At 48.5% G+C, this 27,835-nt stretch overlaps 1 protein-coding gene across 1 annotated transcript in view; it reads right to left on the bottom strand.

Moving 5' to 3' along the window:
- Positions 1-1,437: 1,437 nt before the first annotated feature.
- LOC132390576 (uncharacterized) overlaps positions 1,438-27,835 on the bottom strand; it is a 34,008-nt gene continuing 7,610 nt past the window's right edge. The window contains exons 5-12 of the mRNA XM_059963185.1: positions 19,418-19,534; positions 18,703-18,834; positions 16,058-16,200; positions 15,551-15,615; positions 14,525-14,600; positions 8,448-8,587; positions 5,151-5,188; positions 1,438-1,604 (exon numbers count right to left, since the gene is read on the bottom strand). Coding sequence (XP_059819168.1) covers positions 1,438-1,604; positions 5,151-5,188; positions 8,448-8,587; positions 14,525-14,600; positions 15,551-15,615; positions 16,058-16,200; positions 18,703-18,834; positions 19,418-19,534 — 878 coding nt within the window. The remainder of the gene's footprint in view (positions 1,605-5,150; positions 5,189-8,447; positions 8,588-14,524; positions 14,601-15,550; positions 15,616-16,057; positions 16,201-18,702; positions 18,835-19,417; positions 19,535-27,835) is intronic.

The following is a 27,835-nucleotide window of genomic DNA, read 5'->3' as shown; positions in this document are numbered from 1 at the left end:
GTGCTCTTGTTTACATGTCCCTGCAGCTCTAGTTTATACTACCACTCTCCCCTTTTAATGGCAAACCTTACAGCTGGGATGTCAGCTCGATTGCAGTCCAGGTGTAAATTCAGAGAGTTGCTCATGGGAGAGGAAATGAAGGAGCTGAGCAAGGTGAGCGAGGTGGGGGCGGTGTGGCGCGTTCTCCAGGCAGGAGTCTGTGCAGCCCCCCAGTGTTCGCTCGGCAGAAGACACACTCTGCTCTGAACAATTGTAGATTACCGTGGCATTCAAAATGCCCAGGGGCCTCAAGCTGCATAAATTTGTGTGTGTGTGTGTGTGTGTGTGTGTGTGTGTGTGTGTGTGTGTGTGTGTGTGTGTGTGTGTGTGTGTGTGTGTGTTTGTGTGTGTGTGTGTGTACATAATGCGTGAATATATTGACTGATATCCTGCATAAGCTTGCTAGCTTGATATTTTATACATATTATCAACGCTCCAACCATAACTCTTTAGCCACATTTTAAACTGAATGCATTTTTTTCTAATTTTGTCCACACCTGCACATCGGCTCCCTTTTTCTACGTATATAGTGGTGACGGTAACGACCGCATACCATCGAGGAATTTCGATATCGTCCACAGTACCGCTTTTCAGTTCCCCTAACAAAGACAACCCTATCGACACAGCTCGTCAGATTTCACCCGCCTCTCTGCTGAGCCACAGAACCATAGTCACTGCCAGAGACCTGACCGGTGAGCCTTTCCCCTGATTGATCATTTGCACCTCTCTCCTCCCATCCAGAAGCAACCAAACTGGTCTACCTGTTATTCAGCGGGTTGGCCTCAAGGGGTCTCTGCACTGGTTCTGTCTGTTTAACCCGTTCCTGTTCGTCACCCAGTTTCCTGTACCCGACACGCCCTCCCTATCACCCCGGCAGCTTCCCGAATGATTCCGAGTTTATCTAGATCCAGTTCCAACGCTGTTCCGCAGAGTGTTCACAGCAGGATGCGTGTGGGTGTCACGGTATGGGGTCGCTTAGCGTCCGGTCGGGGTTGTGTCCATGTCATGGTGAGGGGTGAGTAGGTGTCAGAGTGACAGCTGTGTGACTCGCTCACTGCCTCTGCTGTCTATGATGTGGTTGTTCTCTGTGTTTCTCAATCAATCGTCAAAGTCCTTGATCTACCCCATCCCCTCATCTGTCCACTCGATGAGTTTAAATCTGTTTTTTTTTGCCGCTTTTGCAGAGCAGTGAGCGTAAATCACTGAACAGAATGGACCCTTCGGCCCACAATGTTGTGATATGCCAATTGAGCTAAATCACGTCAGACTGCACAACAGCCATCTCCCTGTATTCCCTATAAATGAACGTCCCTGTCAAAAAGGCACATAACCCAACCCCCCCCCCCCCCGCGCCCCCGAGTTTGTCAATGAATCTCTTGTGACCAATAAAACCTCGTCTCAACTTTCAATACTTCCCGCTTCTTCACGACGAATACAACCGAAAACGGGAATGTTCAGCTGACGCTCCTGCTCGCTTTGCAACTGCGTCTCACTATTGTGCATAGTATCATAATTACAGCCGTTTACCCCTGCCCTGAGCTCATCGGCCTTTAGTACAGTACTTCCTGCATTGAAACGTACGCAGCTCAGAACATGAGTCTCAGCAGGCTTAACGCTTTGCTTCTTGACATTGTCGAAGGCCTTAACAACATCTGTCCTAACAACCACACAGCTATCAGCAATGGCGTTCTTGTTTACATGTCCCTGCAACTCTATTACATTTCACCACTTTCCCTTTTTAATGGCAAACCTGATCGATGGTTTATTAGTTCCAATAAAATTCAGGTGTAAAGTGAGAGGGTTGCTCATGGGAGACGAAATGAAGGAGCTGCGCAAGATGGAGGAGGCAAGGCGCTGTCTCCAGGCAGGAGTCTGTGCTGCCCCCTAGTGTTTGTTCGGCAGAAGACAATCTCTCTCTGAACAATGTAAGTTACCGTGTATTTGAAGTGCCCAGGAGTTTGAAGATGCATAAATGTGTGTGTGTGTGTATGTGTGCGTGAGTGTGTGTGTGCGCGCACACGTGCACATAATACGTGAATGTGTTTTACTGATAGCCTGCATAAGCTTGCTATCTTTCTATTTTATACATAATGTGTGTGCTTTGTGCCATGTGGGACTGTTGGTACTGCAGTTAGCAGACAGGTCGTGGCTGTATTCATGGGCAGTCCTGTGTGATGGAATTACAATGAAATATAAATTGAAATTATTGAAATATAATGAAACCGTTCCGTCTGTGGAGTTCGCACCTTCAGTTGAAGAGAATCTAGTGATACACATGTCTGAAGTTCTCATTCCAACCGTAATGTTAAACTGAAAGTTATTTTTAATTTTGGCCACACCTGCGGAATCGAGTCACTCTTCGCTCCTATATACTGGTGTCTATAACATAGGCAACATGGAAACATAGAAAAATCTGCAGCACAATACAGGCTCTAAGGCCCACAAATCGGTGCCGAACATGTCCCTAACTTAGAACGACCTAGGGTTTACCTATACCCCTCTATTTTTCCAAACCCCATGCAGCCAGCCTGGAGTCTCTCAAAAGTCCCTATCGTATCCACCTCCACTACCGCCGCCGGCAGCCCATTCCACGCCCTCACCACTCTACGTAAAAAAACTTACCCTTACAGCTCCTCTGTACATACTTCCAAGCACCATAAATCAATGCGCTTTTGTGCTAGCCATTTCAGCCCTGGCAAAACGGGTCTGACTGTCCACGCGATAAATGCCTCTCATTATCTTGTACACATCTGTCTGTTCACCGCTCATCCTCCGTCGCTCCAAGGAGAAAAGAACGAGTTAATTCAACCTCATAAGGCATGCTTACTAATTCCAGCAACAACCTTGTATTTTGGCGACTATCTGTGTCTGTTCTAGTGAGATAACCCTCTGCCAGTTGTCTCCGCCTTCGCAGCTCCAGAGAAAAGAAACCGAAATTCTGCCCACTGCCTATTGATAGTGCCCTCTATACCGGGAGCATCCTAGTGAATCCCCCTGTATCTTCCCCAAAGACACTCACTCTTCCGTTAACGGAGCGTCCAGAAATTAATCAGGAATCACCGAAACGTCAAACGTAGTCTCTACGCTTAACTGCTCCGCCCCTTGGTTACCCGGCACTCTTCCCCATTCACAGTGTGTGGTCCCCAATCCTCTAGACTGAATGTCCACTCTCCTTCCAAACCTCCCACAATTCTTATGAAACAGCGCCAACTTAGCAGGTACATCTTTGCCAGAAAACAACCTGGCCGAATCCGCACCTGCCAGATCATTCCTGACGCCAAACATATTGACTTTCCTTCAATTAATAAACTAAATCGAGGAGTAGTCAGCATGGCTTTTTAAAGGGCAGGTCTTACAAGCCGGATTGGATTTTTTGAGGATGTGATTAAACACTTTGATGAAGTATGAGCAGTAGATTTAATGTATATGGATTTCAGCAAGGCATTTGATAAGGTAACCCGAGCAAGGCTTGCTGAGAAAGTAAGGAGGCGTAGGAGCAAAGAGGACATTGCCCACAGAAGGTAAAGCGTGCTTTCAGACGGGTCATATTCTGCCTGGTGGTCGGTCACCAGGGGAGTGTCTCGGGGATCTCTTCTGGGACCCTTACTCTTCGTGGTTTTTATAAATGAACTGGATGAGGAAGTGGAGGGAGTGGTTAGCCCGTTTGCTGATGATATAAACTTTGGAGGTGTTGTGGATAGTGTGGGGGGCTGTCAGAGGTAACAGCGGGACACTGGTGGGAAGCAAAACTGAGCAAGAAAGTGGCAGACGTTCAACCCAGATAAGTGTGAATTAGCTCATTTTGGTTGATCTTCTCCATCAACTTACCAAACAGTAGAAAACCAGGATGCAGAAGGACAGACAGAATAGTAGAATGTTCAGCAAATTGGCAAATGAAACACAATGTTGGAAAATGCATGGTCGTGCACATTGGTTGTCGAGATAAATGTGCGGACGATCGTCTAAACGGGAAGAAATTCCAAAACACAGAGAGGCAATGGGACATCTTCTTCCACTGCGCCATCACATCTTTCAACGCACGAGAATTAACTCCACATTTTTGCGGTATTTATTAATATTTGTAGTTTACATTAATTTTACGTTTTTGCGCCGCACTGTTGCTGCAGAAAGAGAAGTTCTAGGCCATGTAAGTCTTAGATAATAAATCAAATGGAGATTCCAGTAGGAAACATCCGATGCGAGTGGACAGGACACTTGGCCCTCTGGTCTTCACCAGTCACACTGAGTCCAGTTGTCGGGAGGTCACGTTGCCGTGGTACAGGACGTCAGTGAGCCAGCACAGTTTTGGACGCCCTGCTCTGGGAAAAATGCCATTGAGCGGGAATGAGTGTACAGGGAGATTTGCAGGGATATTGCCGGGACTCGAGTAACAAAGATGGAGAGAGGAAGTGGTCTTTATTCGCTGGAGTGCAGTTGTAACCTTAAGGAGTTGCATAAACTCAAGAGAGGCACAGACAGACGGTATGCGCATAGACTTTCACCCAGAGCTGCAGTATCGCGACCCAGAAGGACAGGATTTAGGTCAGAGTGGGTGGAGAGGAGATAGAAAGAGCGAGATCAGAGGGACGCAGGTGTTAGAGGGAACGGAATGGAGAAGGAGAGAGTGCGGTAGAGAGGGGGAAAAGGGAGAGAAATATAAAGTTGGAAGAGAGTGGAGAAATAGCAGGCGGAGAAAGGTCGAGGAAGTAGGATGAGGAAAGACGGTAGAGAGAGATAGTGGGAGTGAGGAAGAGCTGGTTGGGGAAAGGATGGTGAGAAAGAAGGGGATAGATGGAGAGCGGTGTTTGTCCATGTGTGGTGGGGAGAACGGGGTTGCCAAAAGAGGAGAGTAGAGTAACAGGTAGGGGCAGAGACTGCAAGGAGGATTTTGAGTGGATGGGCTGAGTGAGAGTGGAGGAGAGATAAGGAAGGGAAAGAAAGGGGAAATCATTTGATTCAAGTCGTCTCTCCGGGCTGTTGACAGAGAAGCTGGATCTCTTCAGGAATATCCGGCCAGCAGGGGGCAGAATACTCGCAGATGAAATGGTGCTTCTCATGCAGGCAAATGTCACTCCCTCCACTCGATGTGCATGCACTGCAGGAGGACCTACCGGAGGACACATTGTACAGCAGACCAGTGGCATCATCCCTATCAATAAATGGTTAAAAAATGTGAACAGAGACAAAACAGATCCGGCGGAAGACGAGCCCGTTGCCAAACTAATCCTATTAAATCCGCGCAATCACCACAGCCCTGTGTTGTTCCCAAAATAGTTCCAGTGTCCCAATGTCTCCCCGCTGCTCTGTGCCAGTCACCAAATTAATCCAACTAACCACCTCCCCCACAGCCTCCGGCCCGTCGTCCCGCGGTCTCTACAGACCTGTGGCAGTCCCAATGCGAATCGAACACACCCACTTCCTCCCGTCAGATCTATGTCAGTCCCCCAACAAATCCAAATATTCCAAAGTCCCACATACCCCACCCCCCGACAGACATACGCTGTTCCGGAATTAATCCCATCGGCACAATCTGATCCTCCAACGCTCTGTCGGTCCCCAAATCCATCCCACGGCTCCTCTCCCTCCCGACAGTTTATGTCCGTCTCCAGGTTAATCCCAATGCCCCTCACCGTTCCCTCAGCCCTGCGTCAGACGGCAATCTGGACCCGCTGACCAACTCTGTGCCCACATCCCCGTATCGGTCTCCAAACTAATCCTGTTGTCCTAATCTCTCCCCCAGATCAGTGTCAGACCCCAAACTGATCCTGCTGCATAACTCTTTCTCACAGAGCAAGGCCTGTCGCCAAACTAATCCGACTCAGCCTCCTGCTCCCCACAGATTTGTGTCAGACTCCAAGCTAATTCCACGGCATCTCACAATCCCCAGTGTCCTGCGTTAGTCACCAAAATAATCCCAGGGAAATAATCCCCGGAGCCCACTGACCATCGTCAAAATATTTCACTGCCCTGTCCCGCGACAGACACGTATCGCTCCTAAACCTTGTATCATCCCCTCCCGACAGCAAATTCCATTACCCCACCCTCTTCTCGCGAATCTACTTCAGTCCGAAAACTAATCCCACTTTCTCCCCTCAAAACAGTGTCATTCCCCAACTCCCACCCCAGATCAGTCCAAATCTCACCCGGTCTCGCATTGTCTAATCCAGTATGTAACGTTCCGGCGGATAAGAGAGCAGATAACAAAACTCTGTAAAATTAAATTCCTTTGATTAATGCCGAGAATCGAAAACTGTTAACGAGAGTGTGTGATGAGACGGTGTGAAGGGAGATTCTCTCTGTGTCTGACCCCGGGAGTGTGTGATGGGACAGTGTGGAGGGAGATTCACTCTGTATCTGACTCCGGGATTGTGTGATGGGACGGTGTGGAGGGAGATTCACTCTCTGTCTGACGCCGGGAGTGTGTGAGGGGACGGTGTGGCGGGAGATTCACTCTGTGTCTGACCCCGGGAGTGTGCGATGGGACGGTGAGCAGGGAGATTCACTCTGTGTCTGACCCCGGGATTGTGTGATGGGACGGTGTGGAGGGCAATTCACTCGGTGCCTGACCCCGGGAGTGTGTGATTAGATGGTGTGGAGCGAGATTCACTCTGTGTCTGAACCCGGGAGTGTGTGACGGGACAGTGTGGAGGGTGATTCACTCTGTGCCTGACCCCGGGAGTGTGTGATGGGACAGTGTAGAGGGAGCATCACTCTGTGTCTGACCCCGGGTGTGTGTGGGGGGACGGTGTGAGGGGAAATTCACTCTGTGTCTGACCCCGGGAGTGTGTGAAGGGATGGTGTGAAGGGAGATTCTCTCTGTGTCTGACCCCGGGAGTGTGTGATGGGATGGTGTGGAGGGAGATTCACTCTGTGCCTGACACCAGGAGTGTGTGATGGGACAGTGTAGAGGGAGCTTCACTCTGTGTCTGACCCCGGGAGTGTTTGGGGGGACGGTGTGGGGGGAGATTCACACCGTTTCTGACCCCGGTGCGTGATGGGACGGTGTTAAGGGAGATTCTCTCTGTGTCTGACCCCGGGACTGTGTGATGAGATGGTGTGGAGGGAGATTCACTCTGTGTCTGACCCCGGGAGTGTGTGATGGGACGGTGTGGAGGGAGATTCCCTTTGTGTCTGACCCCGGGAGTGTGTGATGGGACGGTGTGGAGGGAGATTCTCTCTGTGTCTAATCCCACGTATGTGTGATGATTCCTGTGTTACTCTGGGATCTTATCGTTCTGTGACACATAGCGTTTCATCCCGGGAATTGATTTCAAGAAGACTTGATTCACGTTTTGAACATTCTTTCATCGCTTTTAGGAAAGATGTTGCAAATTTGGATACGTAGTACCGCCTGTCAGTATTTGTAACAAAGTCCTTGGAACAGGCCTGCTCTGGAAATCAGGAGAAAGGAACACAGTGAATCTCTCCCGCACCGTCCAATCGCACATTACCAAGTATGAGGCACGGTGACCTTCCCTCCAAACCATCCGTCACACACTCACGGATTCAAGACACAGAGTGAATCTCGTTCCGCACTTTCCTATCGCACATGCCTGGAGAGGGACACAGAATGAAGTTTCCTCCACAACGTCCCATCACAGATTCACAGGATCAGGCACAGAGTGAAGTTCCCTCCACATCATCCATCTTAGACTCTCCAATCAGGCACAGATTGAGGCTATCTGTACACTCCCCTGATACACTCACTGAGCAGGACACAGAATGATCCCCGCGACAAATTATCACATCACACACTCAGTGTGTCAGAAACAGAGCGATGCTCCTTCCACACCGCCCCATTAGAGACCCCTGAAGTGGAGTGGAGTCCACTCCACTGAGCCTCGTCACACAGCTTGTTCCCCCCACACTCTGCATTCTCCCGTGGTCAGACACAGAGTGAAACACACTCTCTCTCTCTCTCTCTCTCTCTCTCTCTCTCTCTCTCTCTCTCTCTCTCTCTCTCTCTCTCTCTCTCTCTCTCTCTCTCTCTGTCTCTCTCTCTCTCTCTTTCTTTCACACACACACACACACACACACACACACACACAGGCACAATACCATCCAGGAATCCCTCTATCACACACATAACGTCTTTTCTCATCCCCTAACAAAAGATCCCCTCTCATCACACGTCTCCTCATCTCGCCCTCCCCATTCCCTTCTGAACCACGAGCTAAAACCAGTGGCAGAGACCTGACCTGAGACACTTACCGCTACTTGGCAATTTGACCCCTCCCCCCCATCCAAAAGTATACAAGGTGGTAGACCTGTTATTGACGGGGTTGGCCACACGGTGCTCTCTAGGCTATGTCAAGCTGTTTAACCCCTTTCATCCTACTGACTGTCACCCAGTTTCCTGTGAACTGTACATTGGGTCTAGCTTGCTCTCTATATGTCCTCCCTATCACCCCACAGCTTCCCGAATAATTCCGAGTTCATCCAGTTCCAGTTCCATTCCCTTAACGCCGATTCTGTGAAGCTGCATCAGGATGAACTTCTCACAGGTGAAGTCGTCAGAGACACTGCGGTTCTCCCACCGTCCTACTTCCTGCAAGAGGAGCATTAAATTATCCTGCCAGGCATTGCCTACTGCTCTAACTGAAGGAAATGATACATAAACGGAAAACAAATCCATCAACAGTGGGTTCTGTCTCAAGTGTTTTAGTCTTTGCTTATGAATCCGCTTCCCTGATTGGTTGTGGTTCAAACAAACGAGGCGCAGTCCCAACGACTGCGTCAGTCAGACTTAGAGCGAAACAGCCACATTAAACATCTCTTCCCCTGTGTTCGTCAATGCATCTGATGTGACAGTTAAAGCCGCCCATCTCCCTTGAATTCTTTAATCTTCAACCAAAATCCGGAATGTTGAGCTAACTGTCCTGCCCGCCCGTAGCCACCTCCCAGTAATGACTGTAATATCATAAGTACAGAGTTTGCCCCGGTCCTGAGCTCATCTGCCTTTCGTACAATACATCCTGCAATGAAACGTACTCAGCTCAGTGAGGACCACTGGAGCGTGAGTCCCAGTAGGCTCAACAGTTTGCTTCCTGACTTTGTCTGAGGAATTACGAAGAGCTTCCCCAACAACCAGTCCGCACCTATAATGCCAGTCCGGTTTTCAATCCACTGTGACTGTAGTTTAAATCACACCACTCCCACTTTTTAATGCATGACTGGAGGTTTCTCTTCCGTCCCATGTCCTGCAATGAGAACAGTCGACTCTCTAGCCAGGCATCCTTACAGTTCTAACTGTGCAGTTATGAAGAAGCAAACAATAGATTAACTGAAAACAAAGAAACAAAGGTTTAGCCCTGTCACCCTGTCATGTCTTTCTCGACGTTGCTAGTTAATCAGTTCCATCATTTGCTTGCTGTTTCAAAAAAAAAACGCGAGGGGCTGTTTTCTAGTGCACTCTCATTGAAACCTGTCCCAACGCCAGAATGTTATTCACAGATGATTCCGACAGTCCGGCACAGATCTACGCCCCCTGAACAGTTTCACATCACACACCCCCGGGGTCAGACACAGAGTGAATCTCCTTCCACACCGTCCCATCACACACTTCCGGTGTCAGACACGCAGGTAACTCCTTCCACACCGTCCCATCACACACTCCCGCGGACAGACACAGAGGTAACTCCCTCCACACCGTCCCATCACACACTCCCGGGGTTAGACACAGAGTGAGTCTCCCTCCACACCGTCCCATCACACACTCCCGGGATCAGACACACAGTGAATCTCCCTCCACACTGTCCCATCACACACTTCCGGGGTCAGACACTGAAGTAACACACTCCAGACCGTCCCATCACACACTTCCGGGGTCAGACACAGAGGTAATTCCCTCCACACCGTCCCATCACAGTTTCCTTGGTACGGACACAGATTTAAACTTCTTCCCCGCCCCATCACACGCTCGCGGTTCAGCCATTATGTGTAGCCTCCCTCAACCCAGCAATTCTTAGAATTAATAAGGAACTGTGTGGCCCGATTTGGAAGATTGTCAGCAGGTTGAGATCCCTTATCGGAGAAAGTATTTGCTTATATTGGAAAGGTTTCAAAGGAGTTTCCCGAAATAATTTCACGAATTTTGTAGCATGACACAGGAAGACAGTTTGTTGGCTCCGGGCCTCTAATCGTTGGAATTCAGAATAATGAAGGCTAAACTTATAGAAAGTTTTCGCATTGCGATTGGTCATGATATAGTTGATGTTCAGATAATGTTTCCTGTTGCAGGGGGCTCTATGATCAAAAGATACAGCCTGAGAATAGACAGATATCTTCAGAAAGGAGATGAATTTCCTTCGCCAGAGCGTGGTGAAACTGCGGAACTCAAACCCACAAACAGCCGGGGACTACTGGTCTTTCGGTATATTTAAGACATAGTTTGAAGAATTCTTCATTATTGAAGGCATGAAGGTATACCGGGAGAAGCCGGGAGACCGGAGCTATAAGGACAATGGATCAGCGATGAAACGGCCAGCAGTCCCGATGTCCTAATTCTTCTCCTGTGTCGTATTGGATTAATTAAAGTTCCTCGGTTACTGTGTGTCAGCAACTCAGAGGATCTATAGTGGGTCCAACACGTTCATGCAAACACAAATAAGGTATCATGTGCCCGACTCAACAGAACAGGCATCCACGTTTCCACAAGTCTATTTCCTGGAGTACGGTTAACTCTCACTTTTCTTCTGAGATTCAGAGATATAATTGTTTCATACCACATTCTTTCATGTAAAGTCTATCACTAAAGAACTGTAAGAGGCAAATAGAAGATGTATCAGTCAGTACTGTGGTTGACCTACTGAAGGTGGAAGCTAATAGAAGTACGAATCAGGGGAAATCTAGTCTTGTTCAAAATAAGAAAGAAACAATTTCAATAAAAGCTCATGGTGTAAGAAATAAAATAACAGGAAGTAAAAGTCACAAATGGGTCTTTTTTCGGTTTCCGGTTGGCAAGATATATCAAGAGATATGCAACAGAGATCAGTGCTAGGGCCTCAGCTATTAAAGTTCTATGTGACTTGGATGAAGGGTCCAAACATTACTAAATTAGCTGATGATATAAAAATAGGAGGGGAAATTGGTTTCAAGTTTTTGTCAAGGACATACATAGTCAGAGTATAAATGGCATGCAAGTTAACTCCTTACAGCAGCAACACAGTAGATAAAATTAGAATTTATTTAGGTAGTTTCAGGTCAGTGACGAAGGTGTTAGTGTGGAACCTTGAAATGTAATTCTTCCTGCCTAATGGCAGCATTGAGAAGAAGTCATGACCCATATCGTAGGCGTCCTTAATGATGGATGTCATCTTCCTGAGGCAGAACTTTTTATAGATTTCATGAGAATCAGCTGAGACCACTCTCTGTAGTCACTTGCGCTCGTTTGCTTTGGAGTTTCCAAACCAAAACATAACACAACTGGTCAGAAAGCTTTCCATTGTACAGCTGCAGAGTCTTTGATGACATGCTAAACCTCCTCATACCTCTAATGAAGCAGAACTACTGGCATGGCTCCTTTGTGGATGTTTCTACATGCTGGGCTCAGGATAAATTGAACCGCAGAACTGCTCAACCGTAAGAGTCCCGTCTCCGGTAGGACTGCTTATGATGTCGTCTTTGGTTTGGGCTGGTGCCGTCTTATTTACTTAGAGTCTGAGCCTGAATTAATTCCAGACCTGACTCTGCATTTGGGTTCAAAACCATCCACAGCTGTCTCCGTTCGGAAGGGATCACAGCTTTAGGAGTTTGAGGGGATGCCCTCTCAGTGAAGATGAGGAAAATTCTATGGATTTTCGGTGGGGAACTTTCTGACTAGCCGCATCGCAGCCGGGTGCGGATGCTTCAACGCACAGAATAGTAACGGGCTACAGAGGGTTCCAGCCTCAGCCGCCACTCTGACGGTCACATACCTCCCTACCATCGAGGGTATTGTCAAGAGGCGATGCCTCGAGAAGGCGGCATCCATCACTGACTACTCTCCCCACTCGGGAGAAGCTCTCTGCTCGTTACTACCATCAGGGAGGAGTCTCAGGAGCCTGAACACCCACACACAACGATTCAGGAACATCTTCTCACCCTGCGCCATCACATCTCTGAAAGCACGAGCACACACTGGACATTTTTGCTGTATTTATTAATGTTTGTAATTTACATTAGCTCTACATATTTTTGCCGTACTGATGAAGCTAAAGAACAAATTGCATGCCGTATACATTTCAGGGCAAAAATCAAATAGCGATTCTGGTGAAAAATATTCGATAGGACAGGACACTGGGCACGCTGGACTTCACCGGTCAGGACACTGAACACGGGAGTCGGGAGATCTCGCTGCAGTGGTACAAAGCGTCGGTGAGGCTTTATGCTTCAGGAAAAATGCCACTGAACTGGAAAAAAATAGTGCATGGAGTTCTCCGGGGATATTGCAGGAAATTGAGGGTTATGCAGAAAGGGACGGAGTTTGGGACTTTATTCCCTGGATTAGTTTTGTAAACTTACAAAGTTCCATAAACCCAACAGAGGCACAGACAGAGGAAATAGGCACAAACGTTCACACAGTATTGGGTTCTCGAGCACCAGACGGTGAGACGTAAGTGGAAAGGAGAAAGTGGACATTATAAACACTGAGAGTACAGAGAGACGGAGAGGGAAGGCAAAGAGAGGGGTAGAAAGAGGGTAGAGAGGGAGCAAAAACTGGGAAAGAGTTGGCATAGGGAGAGGACAAAGAGCCGGCGGAGAAAGGGCGAGCAGTAGGGGGTGGAAAAAAACGGCACGGGCTGGAAATTGCCTCAAAGCAGGAGATCAAAGGGGACAGAGATTTGTCGGTGTGTCGTGGGGAGAATGGGGATGCGAGCACTGATGGAGAATGGGATAGGAGGAAGACACAGAAAGAGTGAGGAGGGAGTTCGAGAGGATGGAGCAGTGATAGTTGACGAAGAGAGAATGTCGAAATAGAGGGGAGGAAGCACGAGGTAATAATAAGGTAGTTAGAGGGAGCAGAAAGAGCGGGACGGCGGAATGGAGGGAAAGAGGGGATGGACGTGGAGAGAGGTGAAAGAGGGAGGTAGAAGGAGGAGAAAGACCGGGACAAGGGCATGGAGTGAAAGAAGGGGATGGACGGGGAGAGAGGTGAAAGAGGTGGGGAGAGGTAGCAGAAAGAGCGGGACGGTGGAATTGAGGGAAAGAAGGGGATGGACGGGGAGAGAGGTGAAAGAGGGGGTTAGAGGAAGCAGAAAGAGCGGGACGGTGGAATTGAGGGAAAGAAGGGGATGGACGGTGAGAGATGTTAAAGAGGGAGGAAGAGGGAGCAGAAAGAGCGGGACGGGGTAATGGAGTGAAAGAAGGGGATGGACGTGGAGAGAGGTGAGTAGAGGGAGCAGAAAGACCGGGACAAGGGCATGGAGTGAAAGAAGGGGATGGACGGGGAGAGAGGTGAAAGAGGTGGGGAGAGGTAGCAGAAAGAGCGGGATTGTGGAATGGAGGGAAAGAAGGGGCTGAACGGGGCGAGGTGAAAGAGGGTGGTAGAGGGAGCAGGAAGAGCGAGACGGGAATGGAGGAAAAGAAGGGGATGGACGGGGAGAGGGGTGTAAGAGGGGGGCAGAGAGAGCAGAAAGACCGGGACGGGGGAATGGAGGGAAAGAATGGGATGGACGGGGAGAGAGGTGAAAGAGGGGGGTAGAGGAAGCAGAAAGAGCGGGACGGGGGAATTGAGGGAAAGAAGGGGATGGACGGGGAGAAAGGTGAGTAGAAGGAGCAGAAAGAGCGGGATGGTGGAATGGAGGGAAAGAAGGGGCTGAACGGGGAGAGAGTTGAAAGAGGGGGTAGAGGGAGCAGAAAGACCGGGACGGGGGAATAGAGGGAAAGAAGGGGATGGACGGGGAGAGAGGTGAAAGAGGGGGGTAGAGGAAGCAGAAAGAGCGGGACGGGGGGATTGTGGGAAAGAAGGGGATGGACGGGGAGAAAGGTGAAATAGGGGGGTTGTGGGAGCAGAAGAAAGTGGGAGGAGGAAGTACGAGGTAATAATAAGATAGGTAGAGGGTGCAGAAAGAGCGGGACGGGGGAATGAAGGGAAAGAAGCGGATGGACCGGGAGAGAGGTGAGAGAGGGGTTAGAGATAACAGAAAGAGCGGGACGGGGGAATAGAGGGAAAGAACGGTATGGACGTGGAGAGAGGAGAAAGAGGGGGCAGAGGGAGCAGAAACAGCGGGACGAGGGAATGGATGGAAAGAAGGGGATAGACAGCAAGAGAGTCTTGTCGGAGTCTGGTGGAGACCATGTGGTTGCGATAAGTCGTGGAATTGGTGCAGCAGGGAATCTGGAAGGATCGGGGAGTGAGAGTGAAGAGGAGACTGGGGCAGTCATTTGGTTCACGTCGCCTCCACTGGCTGTTGACAGAGACCCTGGATCTTTTCAGGAATATCCGGCAACAACGACTTCTCGCAGATGAAAGGCGATCAAGATCGCAAGGGAAAATCCTTCCGACTGAAGTCAGATCACACTGTCTGCAAGGGAGCGCTCCAGAGGCGTTCACCTTTTTCAGGAAACCGGAGCCCACATTCCTATTCAAGAGGGATAAACAATTTCAACAGAGACAAAACAGCTCCACCAGAGAACTCGAGCCGAGACCGTCCCCAAGCTATTCCCATGATTTTGCTCTCTCCTAACAGACTGTGTCAGTCCGGAAACTCATTCCACGCAATCGCCCTCCCCCACGGCCCGGTGTCGGTACCCAGACAGATATCACGGTCCCAATGTCTACCCACAATCTGTCCCCAACGAAGGCACTGACCCAATGTCTCCCCACAGCCCCGTATCCCCCAAACTAATCCCACAGAACCGCTTCCTCAACACAGTCCTCTGTCAGTCCCCATACGAATAGAACATGCCCATCCTCTCCCCTCTGATCTGTTTCAGTCCGCGAACAACCCCCACTCTACCACCGTCTAATCCACCTGCCGAGCTCTGTTCCCTCAGATCTACGTCATTTAGCAAACGAATCACACTGTTTCTCCCTCTCCTCACAGCCCGGCGACTGCCTCCGAACTAATCACATTAACCCATTGTGTGCCCATCTCCCTGTACTGGTCTCCAAACTAATGCAGTTCTCCTACTCTCGCCCGTCAAATCTATGTCATTCACCAAGCAAATCCGGCTGTTGCTCTCTCGCCACACTGCCCGGCGACTATCTCCGAAATGATCCCACTGAACAGCGCTGTCCCACCGAAATAGGTCATACCAAAATAATCCCTGAGTACTGAACTATCCCCGCTGCCCCATGCCCGTTTCCGAAATAATCCAACTGCCCTGTCCATACCCGGCAGGCTCGTGTCAGACCCAAAGTGTTCCCACTGTATCACCCTACACTGTACCCGCGTACAGTCTACAGGCAAATTCCAATGCCCCTCCCTTTTCCCACAAAACTACTTCAGTCCATAAACGAATCCCACATAATCCCATCAGCTCTACCTGAATACTCAACTCTCACCCCACACATCAGTCCAAATCTTACCCGTCTTCGCATTTTCCAATCCAGTACTCAAGGTTCTTGGACACAATATTGTTGGATACAAAGCTCTGAGAAATTAAATTTATTTCATTAATGCCAAGAATCGAAATCTATCTACGGACCTTCTCTCAGATGACTACAAAAGGAATCTGTGTTGGGACGGTGTGAAGGGAGCTTCACTCTGTGTCTGACCCCAGGAGTGTGTGATGGGACGGTGTGGAGGGTGAATCACTCTGTGTCTGACCCAGGGAGTGTGTGATGGAACGATGTGGAAGGTGAATCACTCTGTGTCAGACTTCGGGAATGCGTGACGTCACGCATGGAGGGAGAACCGCTGTCTGTCTGACCCCGGGAGTGTGTGAAGGGATGATGTGGAATGAAAGTCACTCTGTGTTAGACCCCGTGAGTGTGTGCTGGGAATGTATGTTGTGTGTTCAATCTGTGCCTGAATCCGCGAGTGTGTGATGATTCCTGTGATATTGTGGGATCTTCCCGTGCTGTGACACATACCGCTTCATCCCTTGAAATGATTTCCAGCAGACTTGAATCACGGCATGAACATTCTTGTATCGCTCTGGAGAAATCTGTTTGAAGCGTGGAGACGTAATAACACCGGTTATTATTCCTGATCCAATTCTCGGAACAGTATTGCTCTGGAAATCACGAACAAGGAACAGTGAGACACAGAGTGAATCTCCCTGCACACTTTCCCATCACACACATCCGGGGTGACGCACATAGTGAATTTCACGTCATGCGGTCCCGCTACGTTCACCTGAGGTCAGTCACAAAGGGAAATTTTCCGCCCCCAGCATCGTCCCATCGCACATTCACAGGATAAGGCACAGCGAATTCCTCCCCAGACCATCCATCACACACTCCCGGAGTCAAGACACAGAGTGAATCTCGTACCACACTGTCCTATCGCACACGCCCCGGGAGAGACACAGAATGAAGATCCCTCCATAACGTCCCGTCACAGATTCACCGGATGAGGCAGAGAGCGAAGTTCCCTCTACATCATCTGTCACAGACTCTCAAGTCAGGCACAGATTCAGGCTTCCTCTACCCCGTCCCAGATGCACTCACGGAGTCTGACAGAAAGTGAGGATCGTTCCACAGCAACCCATCACAAACCCGGTGTGTCAGAAATAGAGCGATGCTCTATTTCTCTATAGCACCGTCCCAACAGGCTCTGGTTTGGAACCAGAATTAAGTTCCCTCCAAACTCTCCAATCGTGCATGCCCGGTATCAGACCAGCCTCAGAGGGAATCAATCTCAATCTCTCCCCCCCCCCCCACAGCGTCCCATCACAAATTCGAGAGTGAGACACAGAGTTCGGCTACTGTGACAGTGTCCAATCGCAAACTCCTGGGATCAGACACAGTGTAGCTCCTTCAGCAACGTCCGATTACTGACACCCGGAGAAAGACATGGAGTGAAGCTCATTCTCACTCTCCCATGGCACAGGCGCAGGTTCAGAAACAGTGTGCACCGTCCGCACCGTCTCATCACACTCTTTCGGGATCAGACAGAGTGAATCTCCTTCCACAGCGTCCCATCACGCACTCCCAACATCAGACACGCAAGGAAACTACCTCGGCACCCTCCCATCACAGGCACCCGGAGACAGTTATGGAGTGAAAGTCCCTCCAGTCTATTCAATCACACTTGCTGACGGGGCAGACAGTAATTTGGGTTCCATCCAAAATGTCCCGTCGCACACTTTCGAAGACAGACGTAGAATGAAGCTCTTGTCTCACGGTTCCTCCATACTCTCCCGGTGTCAGACACAGAGTGATGCTCCTTCCACACTGTCCCATCAACACGACCCTGACCCTAACCCACACTATCTCACACTCCTCGGGTGAAACATGGTGTGAAGCTCCATGTACACTCTCCCATCACACAGTCCAGCGGACAATCACAAAGTGAACCTCCCTCCACACTACCCCAATCCCCCGCCCGTGATCAGATAGGAAATTAGACACACTCTGCACCATCCCGCCGCACACTCCCGGGGTCAGTCACACTGTGATGCGCCTTCTATCCAGTGTCATCACACAATACAGGGGTCGGAAAACGACAGCGTCTCCATCCGCACCTTCCTATCACACACCCCTGGTATCAGACACAGAGCGGAACACCATCCAGACAGGCGTCACCGTTCCCGGCGCAAAGAACACAGGTGACCACCCCCAAACGCACTCAGAACCCCTCCCCCGCCATAGCTTTCCATCACACGCACACTGTCTCTCTCTCCAGGGACCCTTCACACACTCTCGGTCTCAGACGTGGAGCGAAGCCTCCTGCACACAGTCTTTCATACACGCCCATGCTTAAACGTCCAGTGAAGCTCCCCTCCACATTGTCCCATCACACACATCCGGAGTAAGACACAGAGTTTTGCTCCCTCTACAAAGCCTCGTCACTCACTGCCTGTGTCAGACGCAGAGGGAATCTCTCTCTCCATGGCTTCATCGCACATTCCAGTGGTGAGACGTGGAGTGAAGTTTCCTGCACACCGTCCAATCGGACTCTTCCACGGTCAGATTCTGGGTATTGCTCCTTCCACACCGTCTCATCACACACTCCAAGCGTCAACCACAGAGTGAAGTTCACCCGACACCGCTCCTCACACATGCCCCACGTCAGAGATCAGAATTAAGATCGCTCCACAAAGTCCAGTCACACAAGACCATGGTCAGACACAGTGTGAATTTCCCACCTTACGTCCCCTTACGTCCATCTGCACTCTCCCATCACACAGTCCTGCAATCAAATACAGTCCCTCTCTCTCCACGATCCCACCACACAATCCCGAATTGAGACACAGAGTAAAGCCCCCTCTGCACCGTCCCGTCACACACTCCCGGATTCAGTGAAGCTCTCTCTCCACGGTGGATAACGCACTTCAGGGGTCAGACATGGGGTGAATCTCTCGGTGCACTGTCCGATCACACAATCCCGCTGACAGACACAGAGAGAAGCTGGATCCATACTGTCCCGTCTGACATTCCAAGAGTAAGACATAGAGTGAAACAACCTCCATACCATAACCATACACTCCCGATGTCAAGCACAGAGTGACGCTTCCTCTCTCCATGCCTAAACTGTGATGAGGAGCGGGTGAAAGAAGGGGATGGTGCCTCACCTCTTCTGCTGGTCAACAATTCACAGATTTGAGCCTTGGTTTCGTTGACAGATCTGTACTTCGTTTCCATCTCAGCGAACTGGTGACTGGGATCGCTCTGCATTCGTTTAAGAGACTGACGTATCTGCGATACTGAGAGAGATGGTGAAGGATGATTCGCGTTTGCAGTGATACGTGAGTCAGCATCGCGCTACCGCACGGGTCACAGAGAGTTTTATGTCGGTGTGACGGTGAAGGGTGTCCCAGTAAAGGAGGGGAAAATGGCGGCGCGACGCAGCGCGCGCGGCCTCTCTGGAGATGGATATCTGCTACTTGTTAAGTAGGGATCCGAGCACAATCCTGATTTGATGGAGACAGACGTGAGAGCGTGGAGGAACATCTGGAGAATCTTCTGAAATGCCCGCTTCGCCGCCGCTGCTACCGTGCGGTCCGGAATCTCCGGAGGAGAAGGCCTCCGAGACCTCGGCTTTGCTTGTTTCGGCGGCCGGGACGAGGTCGACAGTGAATGGCGTGTGGGTGTCAGGACGAGTCTTGACTGTGTTACGGTTCAGGCCGTGTTTTTATCACGGTTAGGGGTGTGTCCGTGTTATGGTGATGGGTTTTACCCGGTGTTACGGTAAGGGCCGTGTCGGTGTCGTTGTGGTGTTTTACAATAACAGTTTAGTCCACTCTCTTTATTTACGGTCTGACTCCACACGGAGCCGGTTCCACTCACCATGGATCGAGAGACCGGCCACTGTCACAATGAGGGCAGCTGTAACTAGGCAGAGTAGGCAGATCAGAAGGAACGGTCTATTTCCGATCTTCACTTTCGACTGTTGTTCATGCGCAGCTGTGGAGACACCATACGACCAGAAGATCACAATAAATATTTAATAAGACAATAGGAACTGCTTAATGAATACTTTACTTCAGTATCTTAGTGATTGTCGTGATGACTTGCAGCAGACTGAAAAGCCTGAGCATGTAGATGTTACGAAAGAGGATGTAATGGTAATTTTGGAAACTATCAAATTGGATAAATCGCCGGTACCGGACGAAATATAGCCCAGGCTACTGTGGGAGGCGAGGGGAGAGATTGCTGAGTCTCTGGCGATGATCTTTGCATCATCAATGGAGACGTGGGAGTTTCCGGAGTGCTGGTAGGTTGTGGATGTTGTTCCTTTATTCAAGAAAGTGAGAGGAGATAGCCCAGGAAATTATAGACCAGTGAGTCTTACCTCAGCTTTTGGTAAGTTGATTGAGAAGATCCGGAGAGGCAGGATTTATGAACATTTGCAGAGGTATAATATGTTTAGGAGTTGTCAGCATGGCGTTGTAAATGGCAGATCGTGCCTTACGAGACTGATTGCATTTTTGTGGGGATACTAAACACATTGATAAGGAAGAGCAGTTGATGCAGTGTATATGGATTTCAGCTTAGCATTTTGTAAGGTACCCCATGCAAGGCTTACTGAGAAAGTAAGGAGGAATGGGATCCAAGGGGATATTGCTTTGTTGATCCACAACTGGCTTGCCCACAGAAGGCAAAGGGTGGTTGCAGAGTGGTCATATTCTGCATGGAAGTCGGTTACCAGTGGAGTGCATCAAGGATCTGTTCTGGGACGCGTATTCTTCGTGACTTTTAGAGATGAACTGGATGATGACGTGGAGGGATGGGTTCGGAGGTTTGCGGATGACACAATGTTTGGGGTTTTGTGGACTGTTGGAGGGCTGTCAGATGTTACAGCGGGATGCAAAACCGGCTGAGAAGTGGCAGATGGAGTTCAGCCCAGTTATGTATGACGTGCACGACGAGTGAATCTGCAGATGATAGAAATAAATAAACATACAAAATGTTGGCAGAACTCAGCAGACTGGACAGCATCTATGGGAGGAGGTAGTGACGACTTCTCGGGCCGAAACCCTGTTGAAGTGGTTCATTTTGACAGGTCAAGTACGATGTCAGAATATAGTATTAATGGTAAGACTCTTGGCAGTGTGGAGAATCAGAGAGTTCATGGGGTCCTAGCTCAAAGCAGCTGCGCAGGATGACTCTGTGGTTAAGAATTCGTATGGTGTATTGGCCTTCATCAATCGTGGAATTGAATTTAGGAGCCGAGAGGTAATGTTGCAGCTCTATAGAACCCTAGGTCAGACCCTACCTGGAGAACTGTGCACAGTTCTGTTGCCCTCACTATAGGAAAGTCGTGGAATCCAGAGAAAGGGTGCAGAGGTGGTGACAAGAATGTTTACTGGATTTGAGAGCATGACTTATGAGAACAGGTTGAGTGAAATCAGCCTTTTTTCCTTGAAGCGATGGAGGATGAGAGGTGACCTGATAGAGGTGAACAGGATGATGTGAGGCATTGATCGTGCGGAGAGTCAGAGGCTTTTTCCCAGGACTGAAATCGTTCGCACGAGAGGACTGGCTTTTAAGGTGCTTGGAAGTAGGTACAGAGATTTCAGGGGTAAGATTTTTTTACTTCGCGAGTGGTGAGTGCATGGAATAGGCTGCAGGCGGCGGTGTGGCAGGCGGAAACGATTGGGTCTTTCATGGGTCTCCTGGATGGCTACATGGAGCGTAGAAACATACAGGGCTATGGTTCAGTCCTAGGTTGTTCTGAGGTAGGGACATGTTCGTCACAACTTTATGGACCGAAGAGCCTGTATTGTGTTGTATGTTATCTATGTTTGAATGTTTCTATATACATCACAAACAGGAGAGGTCCTGCAGAATAAAGCGTCACAGTTACAGAGAGAGGACAGTGCAGGCCGACGATAAAGTGTAAGGGGCCACGACGATGTAGATCGTGAGGTGAGGAGTCCATCTGATCGTCCGGGGAGGCCGTTATATCACCCGATAGAACCGGGCCAGAAGCCGTCCTTGAGACTGGTCCGACGTGCTTTCGTACCTTTCTCCCTGATGGGAGGGAGTCCGGATGTGTTAGATGGGAGTTTATGGTTATTCTGGCTGCTTCACGGAGACAGCAGGAAATGTAGACAGTGTCGACGAGAGAGAAAATGTCAGAATTCCATCTTTGGAGTGAGACATTTGGACGGCTGATTAGGGCAGTGTACCAGGCCTGATGGATAGGAACTTCAGTGACCTATTGTTGGGCTGCTCTGTATAAGGGGGTTGGGCCAGGGGAGATTAGACTGATTTGATTCCGGTGCACCTGTTTGCCTTGATTGGTTGATAAAATGTACACTGACTTTAACAAATACTGTCACATATCCCAGATGGTAAATCACTCGGGGAGATGGAAGTGAGAAACGGAGGGAGAGACGGAGAATGAAAGGAGCGGTGAGAGAGGGAGGGAGGGGGGAGATCCGAAGGGTGGAAGATGGAGGAGGGAGAGAGATACTGGATGGCCTGAGACCCAGAGAGAGTTGTCGGCGGATTTACTCGGGAAGGACAGATCAGGCACGGGGAATAATTCAATCTACCTGGACTTTAACAAGGTCTCAGATGTTACACTGCTCTGGAAGATGATGGTACAGGAGTCGGGAGGTCACGAGGCAGATGTACAGTGACGCCGCTCTTGTTCAGTGTCGGTCGCCCTGATATAGGAAAGGCCACTGTGCTGGAAGTTTACGAGGATGTTGGACTCGGGGGACTGAGGTATGGAGAGAGGACGGGAAATTCGAGACTTTATTCCTTGCAGCGCAGGGCCGACCTTACAGAGTTGCATAAAACCATGACGGGCACAGGCAGGGTGAATGAACAGAGACTTTCCTCAGGTTTCGGAAACCAGAGGGCACAGGATTGATGTGAGAGTCGCTGGGAGTGCGAGAGTGGGGCGACAGAAAGTGAAAGGGAGGAAATAGGGGTAGGAGGGAGTACAGGGAGGGAGCTGGGGAGAGAGGACTGACGGGAAGTCTGGGAGAGATGGGGAGAAAGAAGGCCATAGGTGGGGAAATGTTTGTAGGAGATTGGTGGGGAGAATCTGGATACAATGCAGGAAAATGGGGTAGGAGAGTGGCAGTGATGTTTGGGAGGGTAATGTGTGAGTGAAGGAGAGAAAATGAGGAGAACAATGTTGTCGGGACTCGAGGGACTGAGTTCCGGAGCGAAGTCGCGCAAAATTGAAGTTCAATTTAGGGGTGCACTGCGGCCGTTCCCATCAACAATAAGTATACCGTATTGATACTGCAGGTGGAGACGACCTACCAGGGACAAGTTGCAGTTGTTACGTCTCTGGCACCGAGACTGGAGCCTCAGCTCAGAAGGGAAGGAGGGAAAAGAGGAGAGCGGTACTGATAGGGGATTCCATGGTTTCGGGGACAGATAGGAGATCCTGTGGAAGAGAACAAGGTTCCTGCATGGACTGTTGCTTCCCTGGTGCCAAGGTCCGCGATATCTCGGATGGAGTTCTCAGTATTCTTAAGAGGGAGGGTGAGGAGATGGATTTCGAGGTCCATAGTTAGATGAACTTAGAGCATGGATTGATACATGGAAACATGATGTTGTTGCTATTAGTGAAACATGGCTGCAGGAGGGTTGTGATTGGCAACTAAATATTCCTGGATTTCGTTGCTTCAGGTGTGATAGAATCAGAGGGGCAAGAGGCGGAGGTGTTGAGTTGCTTGTCAGAGAAAATATTACAGCGGTGCTCTGGAAGGACAGATTAGAGGGCTCGTCTAGGGAGTCTAAGGTGTAGTAACTCTTATAGGAGAGTATTACAAACCATCAAATGGGGAGCAAGAAGTGGACGAGCAAATTTGCAAGGAGATGGCAGATATTTGTAAAAAGCACAGGGTTGTTATTGAGGGAAATTTTAATTTTCCACACATGGACTGTGAAGCCCATACTGTAAAAGGGATGGATGGTTTGGAGTTTGTAAAATGTATGCAGCATAGTTAATTGCAGCAATACCTAGAGAAACGAATCGGAGAAAGGTCAGTGTTGGATTTTCTGTTAGATAATGAAATAGGTCAGGTGACGGAGGTATGTGTTTGGGAGCACATTGGGTCCAGTGAACACAATACCATTAGTTTCAATATAATTATGGAAAAGGATTTGACTGGAACTAGGGTTGAGATATTTGATTGGAAAAATGCTAACTTTGAGGAGATGTGAATGGATTTAGAAGGAGTGGATTGGGACAATTTGTTTTATGGGAAAAATGTAATAGAGACATGGCGGTCATTTAAAGATGAGATTTTGAGGGTACAGAATCGTTACGTGCCTGCTAGGTTGAAAGGTAAGGTTAAATGTTTGTGAAAGCCAAGAGATATTGGAAACTTGGTTACGAAAAAGAGAGATATGTACAAGAATATTGGCACATGGAGGAAATGAGGTGCTCGAGGAATTTAAATAATTTAAGAAGAATCTTAAAAATACATTAGAAAAGCTGAAAGAATATACGAAGTTGCTTTGCAAAATGGCAAGTAAATCAAAAGGGTCACTGCAGTTATATTAATAACAAAAGGATAGTGTGGGATAAAATTGGTCCCTTAGAGAATCAGAGTGGAGCCGAAAGTGATGGGGGAGATATTGAACATTTTTTTTTTCTTCAGCATTCACTAAGGAGAAGGATATTGAAATGTGTAAGGGAAGGGAAACGAGTGGGGAAGTTATCGAAACTATGACGATTACAGAGGAGGAAGTCCTGGCGCTTTTAAGGAATATACAAATGGAGAAATCTTCGGGTCCTGACAGGTTATTCACTTGGACCTTGAGTGAGGTCAGTGTAGAAATAGCAGTGGCTCTGACAGAAATATTTCAAATGCCATTAGAAACAGGGATGGTGCCGGAAGATTGGCGTATTGCTCATGTAGTTGCACAGTTTAAAAAAGTGTTCTAAGAGTAAACCTAGCAATTATAGGCCTGTCAGTTTGACGTCAGTGGTGGGTAAGTAATTTTAAATTATTCTTAGAGAGCGTATATATAATTATCTGGATAGACAGGGTCTGATTAGGAACAGTCAACATGGATTTGTGCGTGGACGGTTGTGTTTGACAAATATTAAATTTTTTTAAGAGGTTTTGGGGAATGTTGACGAGGGTAAAGCAGCGGATGTTGTCTATATGGACTTCAGTCTATATGCACTATATTTGACCAGGTTAAGCACGGAAGGTTAGTTAGGAAGGTTCAATCTTTAGCTATTAATCTTGAAGTAGTAAAATGTATTCAACAGTGGCTGGATAGGAGATGCTAGAGAGTAGTGATGGATAACTGTTCGTCAGTTTGTAGGATGGTGACTAGTGGTGTATCTCAGGGATCTGTACTGGGTCCAAAGTTTTTTGTCTCATACATTAATGATCTGGATGATGGGGTGTAAAATTGGATTAGTAAGTATGCAGATGATACTAAGGTAGGTGGCGTTGTGGATAACGAAGGAGGTTTTCATAGTTTGCAGAGAGATTTAGGACAGTTAGAACAGTGGGCTGAACGATGGCAGATGGAATTTAATGCTGACAAGTGTGAGGTGCTACATTTTGGTAGGAAAATCCAAATAGGGCACACACGGTAAATGGTAGGGCATTGAAGAATGCAGTAGAGCAAAGTTATCTAGGAATAATGGTACATAGTTCCCTGAAGGTGTAATTTCACCTGGATAGGTTGGTGAAGAAAGCTTTTGGTATGTTTGCTTTTATATATCAGAGCATTGAGTGCAGGAGTTGGGATGTAATGTTAAAATTGTACAAGCCATCGGTAAGGGAGAATTTGGGGTATTGTGTACAGTTCTGGTCAACGAATAACAGGAAAGATGTCAACAAAATAGAGAGAGTACAGAGAAGATTTATTAGAATGTTACTTGGGTTTCAGCATCTAAGTTAGAGGGAACGATTGAACAAGTTAGGCCTTTATTCCTTGGAGCGTAGAAGGTTGATCAGGGACTTTATAGAGGTATTTAAATTTATGTGGGGATAGATAGAGTTGACGTGGATTGGCTTTTTTCCATTGAGGGTAAGTGAGATTCAAGCAAGAAATGTTCATACACGTGTTCAAGGGTAACACAAGGGCGAATTGCATTACTTAGAGAGTTGTAGCTGTGTGGAACATACTGCCAGTAGAAGTGGTACAGGTAGGTTCCGTATTGTCAGAGTAATGGAGAGTTATGGGCTGAGTGCGGGTCAGTGGGACTAAATGAGAGTAAGCGTTCGGCACGGACAAAAAGGGCCGAGATGGTATGTTTCCGTGCTGTCATTGTATGTTATATATATGGTGAGTAGGGGTGACTTACACGGGGGAGTAAAACTACTAGCGGTGATTGTGTACAGCTATTTTCCCTACACTTGGAGGAAAGACAGCAGAGGGTACAGGTCTAGGGTGAGTTGATAAAAGGTTTTAATTAGGGTGTCAAGAGACAATCACTTTTACCCAGATGGTGGTCAGCCTATGGAACCTAACAGAGGAAGAGGTCGATGCAGATGCATTGGAAACAGGGACACTTGAGAGTGAGTCACGTGACCCCTTGGAATGACTTCATCACTGTAAACTCTGACCGCTTGTGCAGTGGTTGACAGCCCGGCTGATCCCGAGGCAAAGGGACGACCTTCGTCCTCATCGATGCGGGGACCCTCTTTCCAGAAGTTCACCTCTGATTAAGTGGAGATAAGACCGTTTGGGAGAGAGTTGGTCATGCAGATAAGAAAGAGCGTGACAGACGTATGAATAGGGGAGGGAATAAGCGGATAAAGAGAAATGAGAACGGGAGAGAGAAGAGAGAAGCAAGTGATGGGCAGAGATGTGAGACAACAAGAGAAAGATTTAGGGAAAGGAGTGTGAGAGAGAGGATAGTGACAAGGAGGCAGAGGAGGAGCGCGATGGGCAAAGAGGGGGAGAGGGTGAGGGGGCGATGGACAGGAAGTTGGAGGGAGTGCGGGGAGGGTGGCGGTGAGAGAGGCGGAGGTAGAGTTGGGGAGGGAGGAAGAGAGGTGCTTGCTATCTTGAGGCAAATCAGAGTAGATAAATCCTCAGGACCTGACAGGGTATTCCCACGAACATTGAAGGAGGCAAGTATTGAAATTGCAGTAGCCCTGGCAGATATATTCATAATGTCGGTATCTATGGGTGAGGTGCCGGAGGATTGGAGGACAGCTCATGTTCTTCCGTTGTTTAAAAAGGCTCTAAAAGTAATCCAGGAATTTATAAATCGAGGAAAACTGCAGATGCTGGAAATTCAAGCAACAGACACAAAATGATCCGATCCCAACGCTCACCTTATAACACTACGACGAAGCACATCTTCCCATCAGCCCTCTCTTTCTGCTTTCTGCTGGTGTCCGGTTCTCCCGGTGCGGCCTTATATATTGTTGAGACCTGACGCAGACTGGGGGCCGTTTGGCTGAACATCTACGCTCTGTCCGTCAGAGCAGGCAGGATCTCCCAGTGGCCACAAATTTTAATTCCATGTCCTACTCCCATTCTGATATGTCTATCCATGACCTCCTCTACTGTCAAGATGAAGCTACACTCAGGTTGGAGGATCAAATCCTTATATTCTGTCTGGGTAGTTTGGATTGTTCAATCACTAGGTATACATGGTGAGGCAGTAAATTGCATAAGACATTGGCTCAATGCAACAGATACTTAATCATCGACCACATGGCCATAGTACATTTCCTTGCAAAAACATCTTCCCAATTCACACACTCAAGTGTCAACCCTTATAGCCTCATAATCTGCCTTACCCCAATTAAAATTTTTCCTGCCCTCTAGAAAATAGGTATAGATAGAGTGAATGCAAGCAAACATTTTTATTCAACTGAGGCTAGAGGGAAAAACACAGAGGACATGAGTTAAGGGTGAAGGGGAAAAGAGAAGATGCGGTGGGGGCTTCTTCACACCGAGAGTGTTGTTGAGTGTGGAATGAAATGCCAGATGAAGTGGTAAAAGCGGGCTAACTTTATATTTAAGAAAAAACCTGGAAAGGTAAATGGATGAGAGGTGTATGGACCAGGTTCCGGTCTGTGGGACGAGGCAGAAAAATGGTTTTGGACAGGCAGGAAGGGCCAAAATGCCTGTTCTACATGCTGTAAACTTCTATAGTTCTAAGATTCCATGGACGTAGGAAGAGATCACAGTTGAACATGCAGTTCATTGGGGTGAGAAACTCTTGATTTTAGACGGGCATTCAGCAACGTCACTTTCATGGGAGATACATTGACAAGGTTGCGGTGACTGGGATTCACGGTGAACTGG

This window comes from Hypanus sabinus, unplaced genomic scaffold (assembly GCF_030144855.1).
Source record: "Hypanus sabinus isolate sHypSab1 unplaced genomic scaffold, sHypSab1.hap1 scaffold_960, whole genome shotgun sequence".
NCBI lineage: Eukaryota > Metazoa > Chordata > Chondrichthyes > Myliobatiformes > Dasyatidae > Hypanus > Hypanus sabinus.
This window is presented reverse-complemented; position numbering and strand designations above follow the sequence as displayed.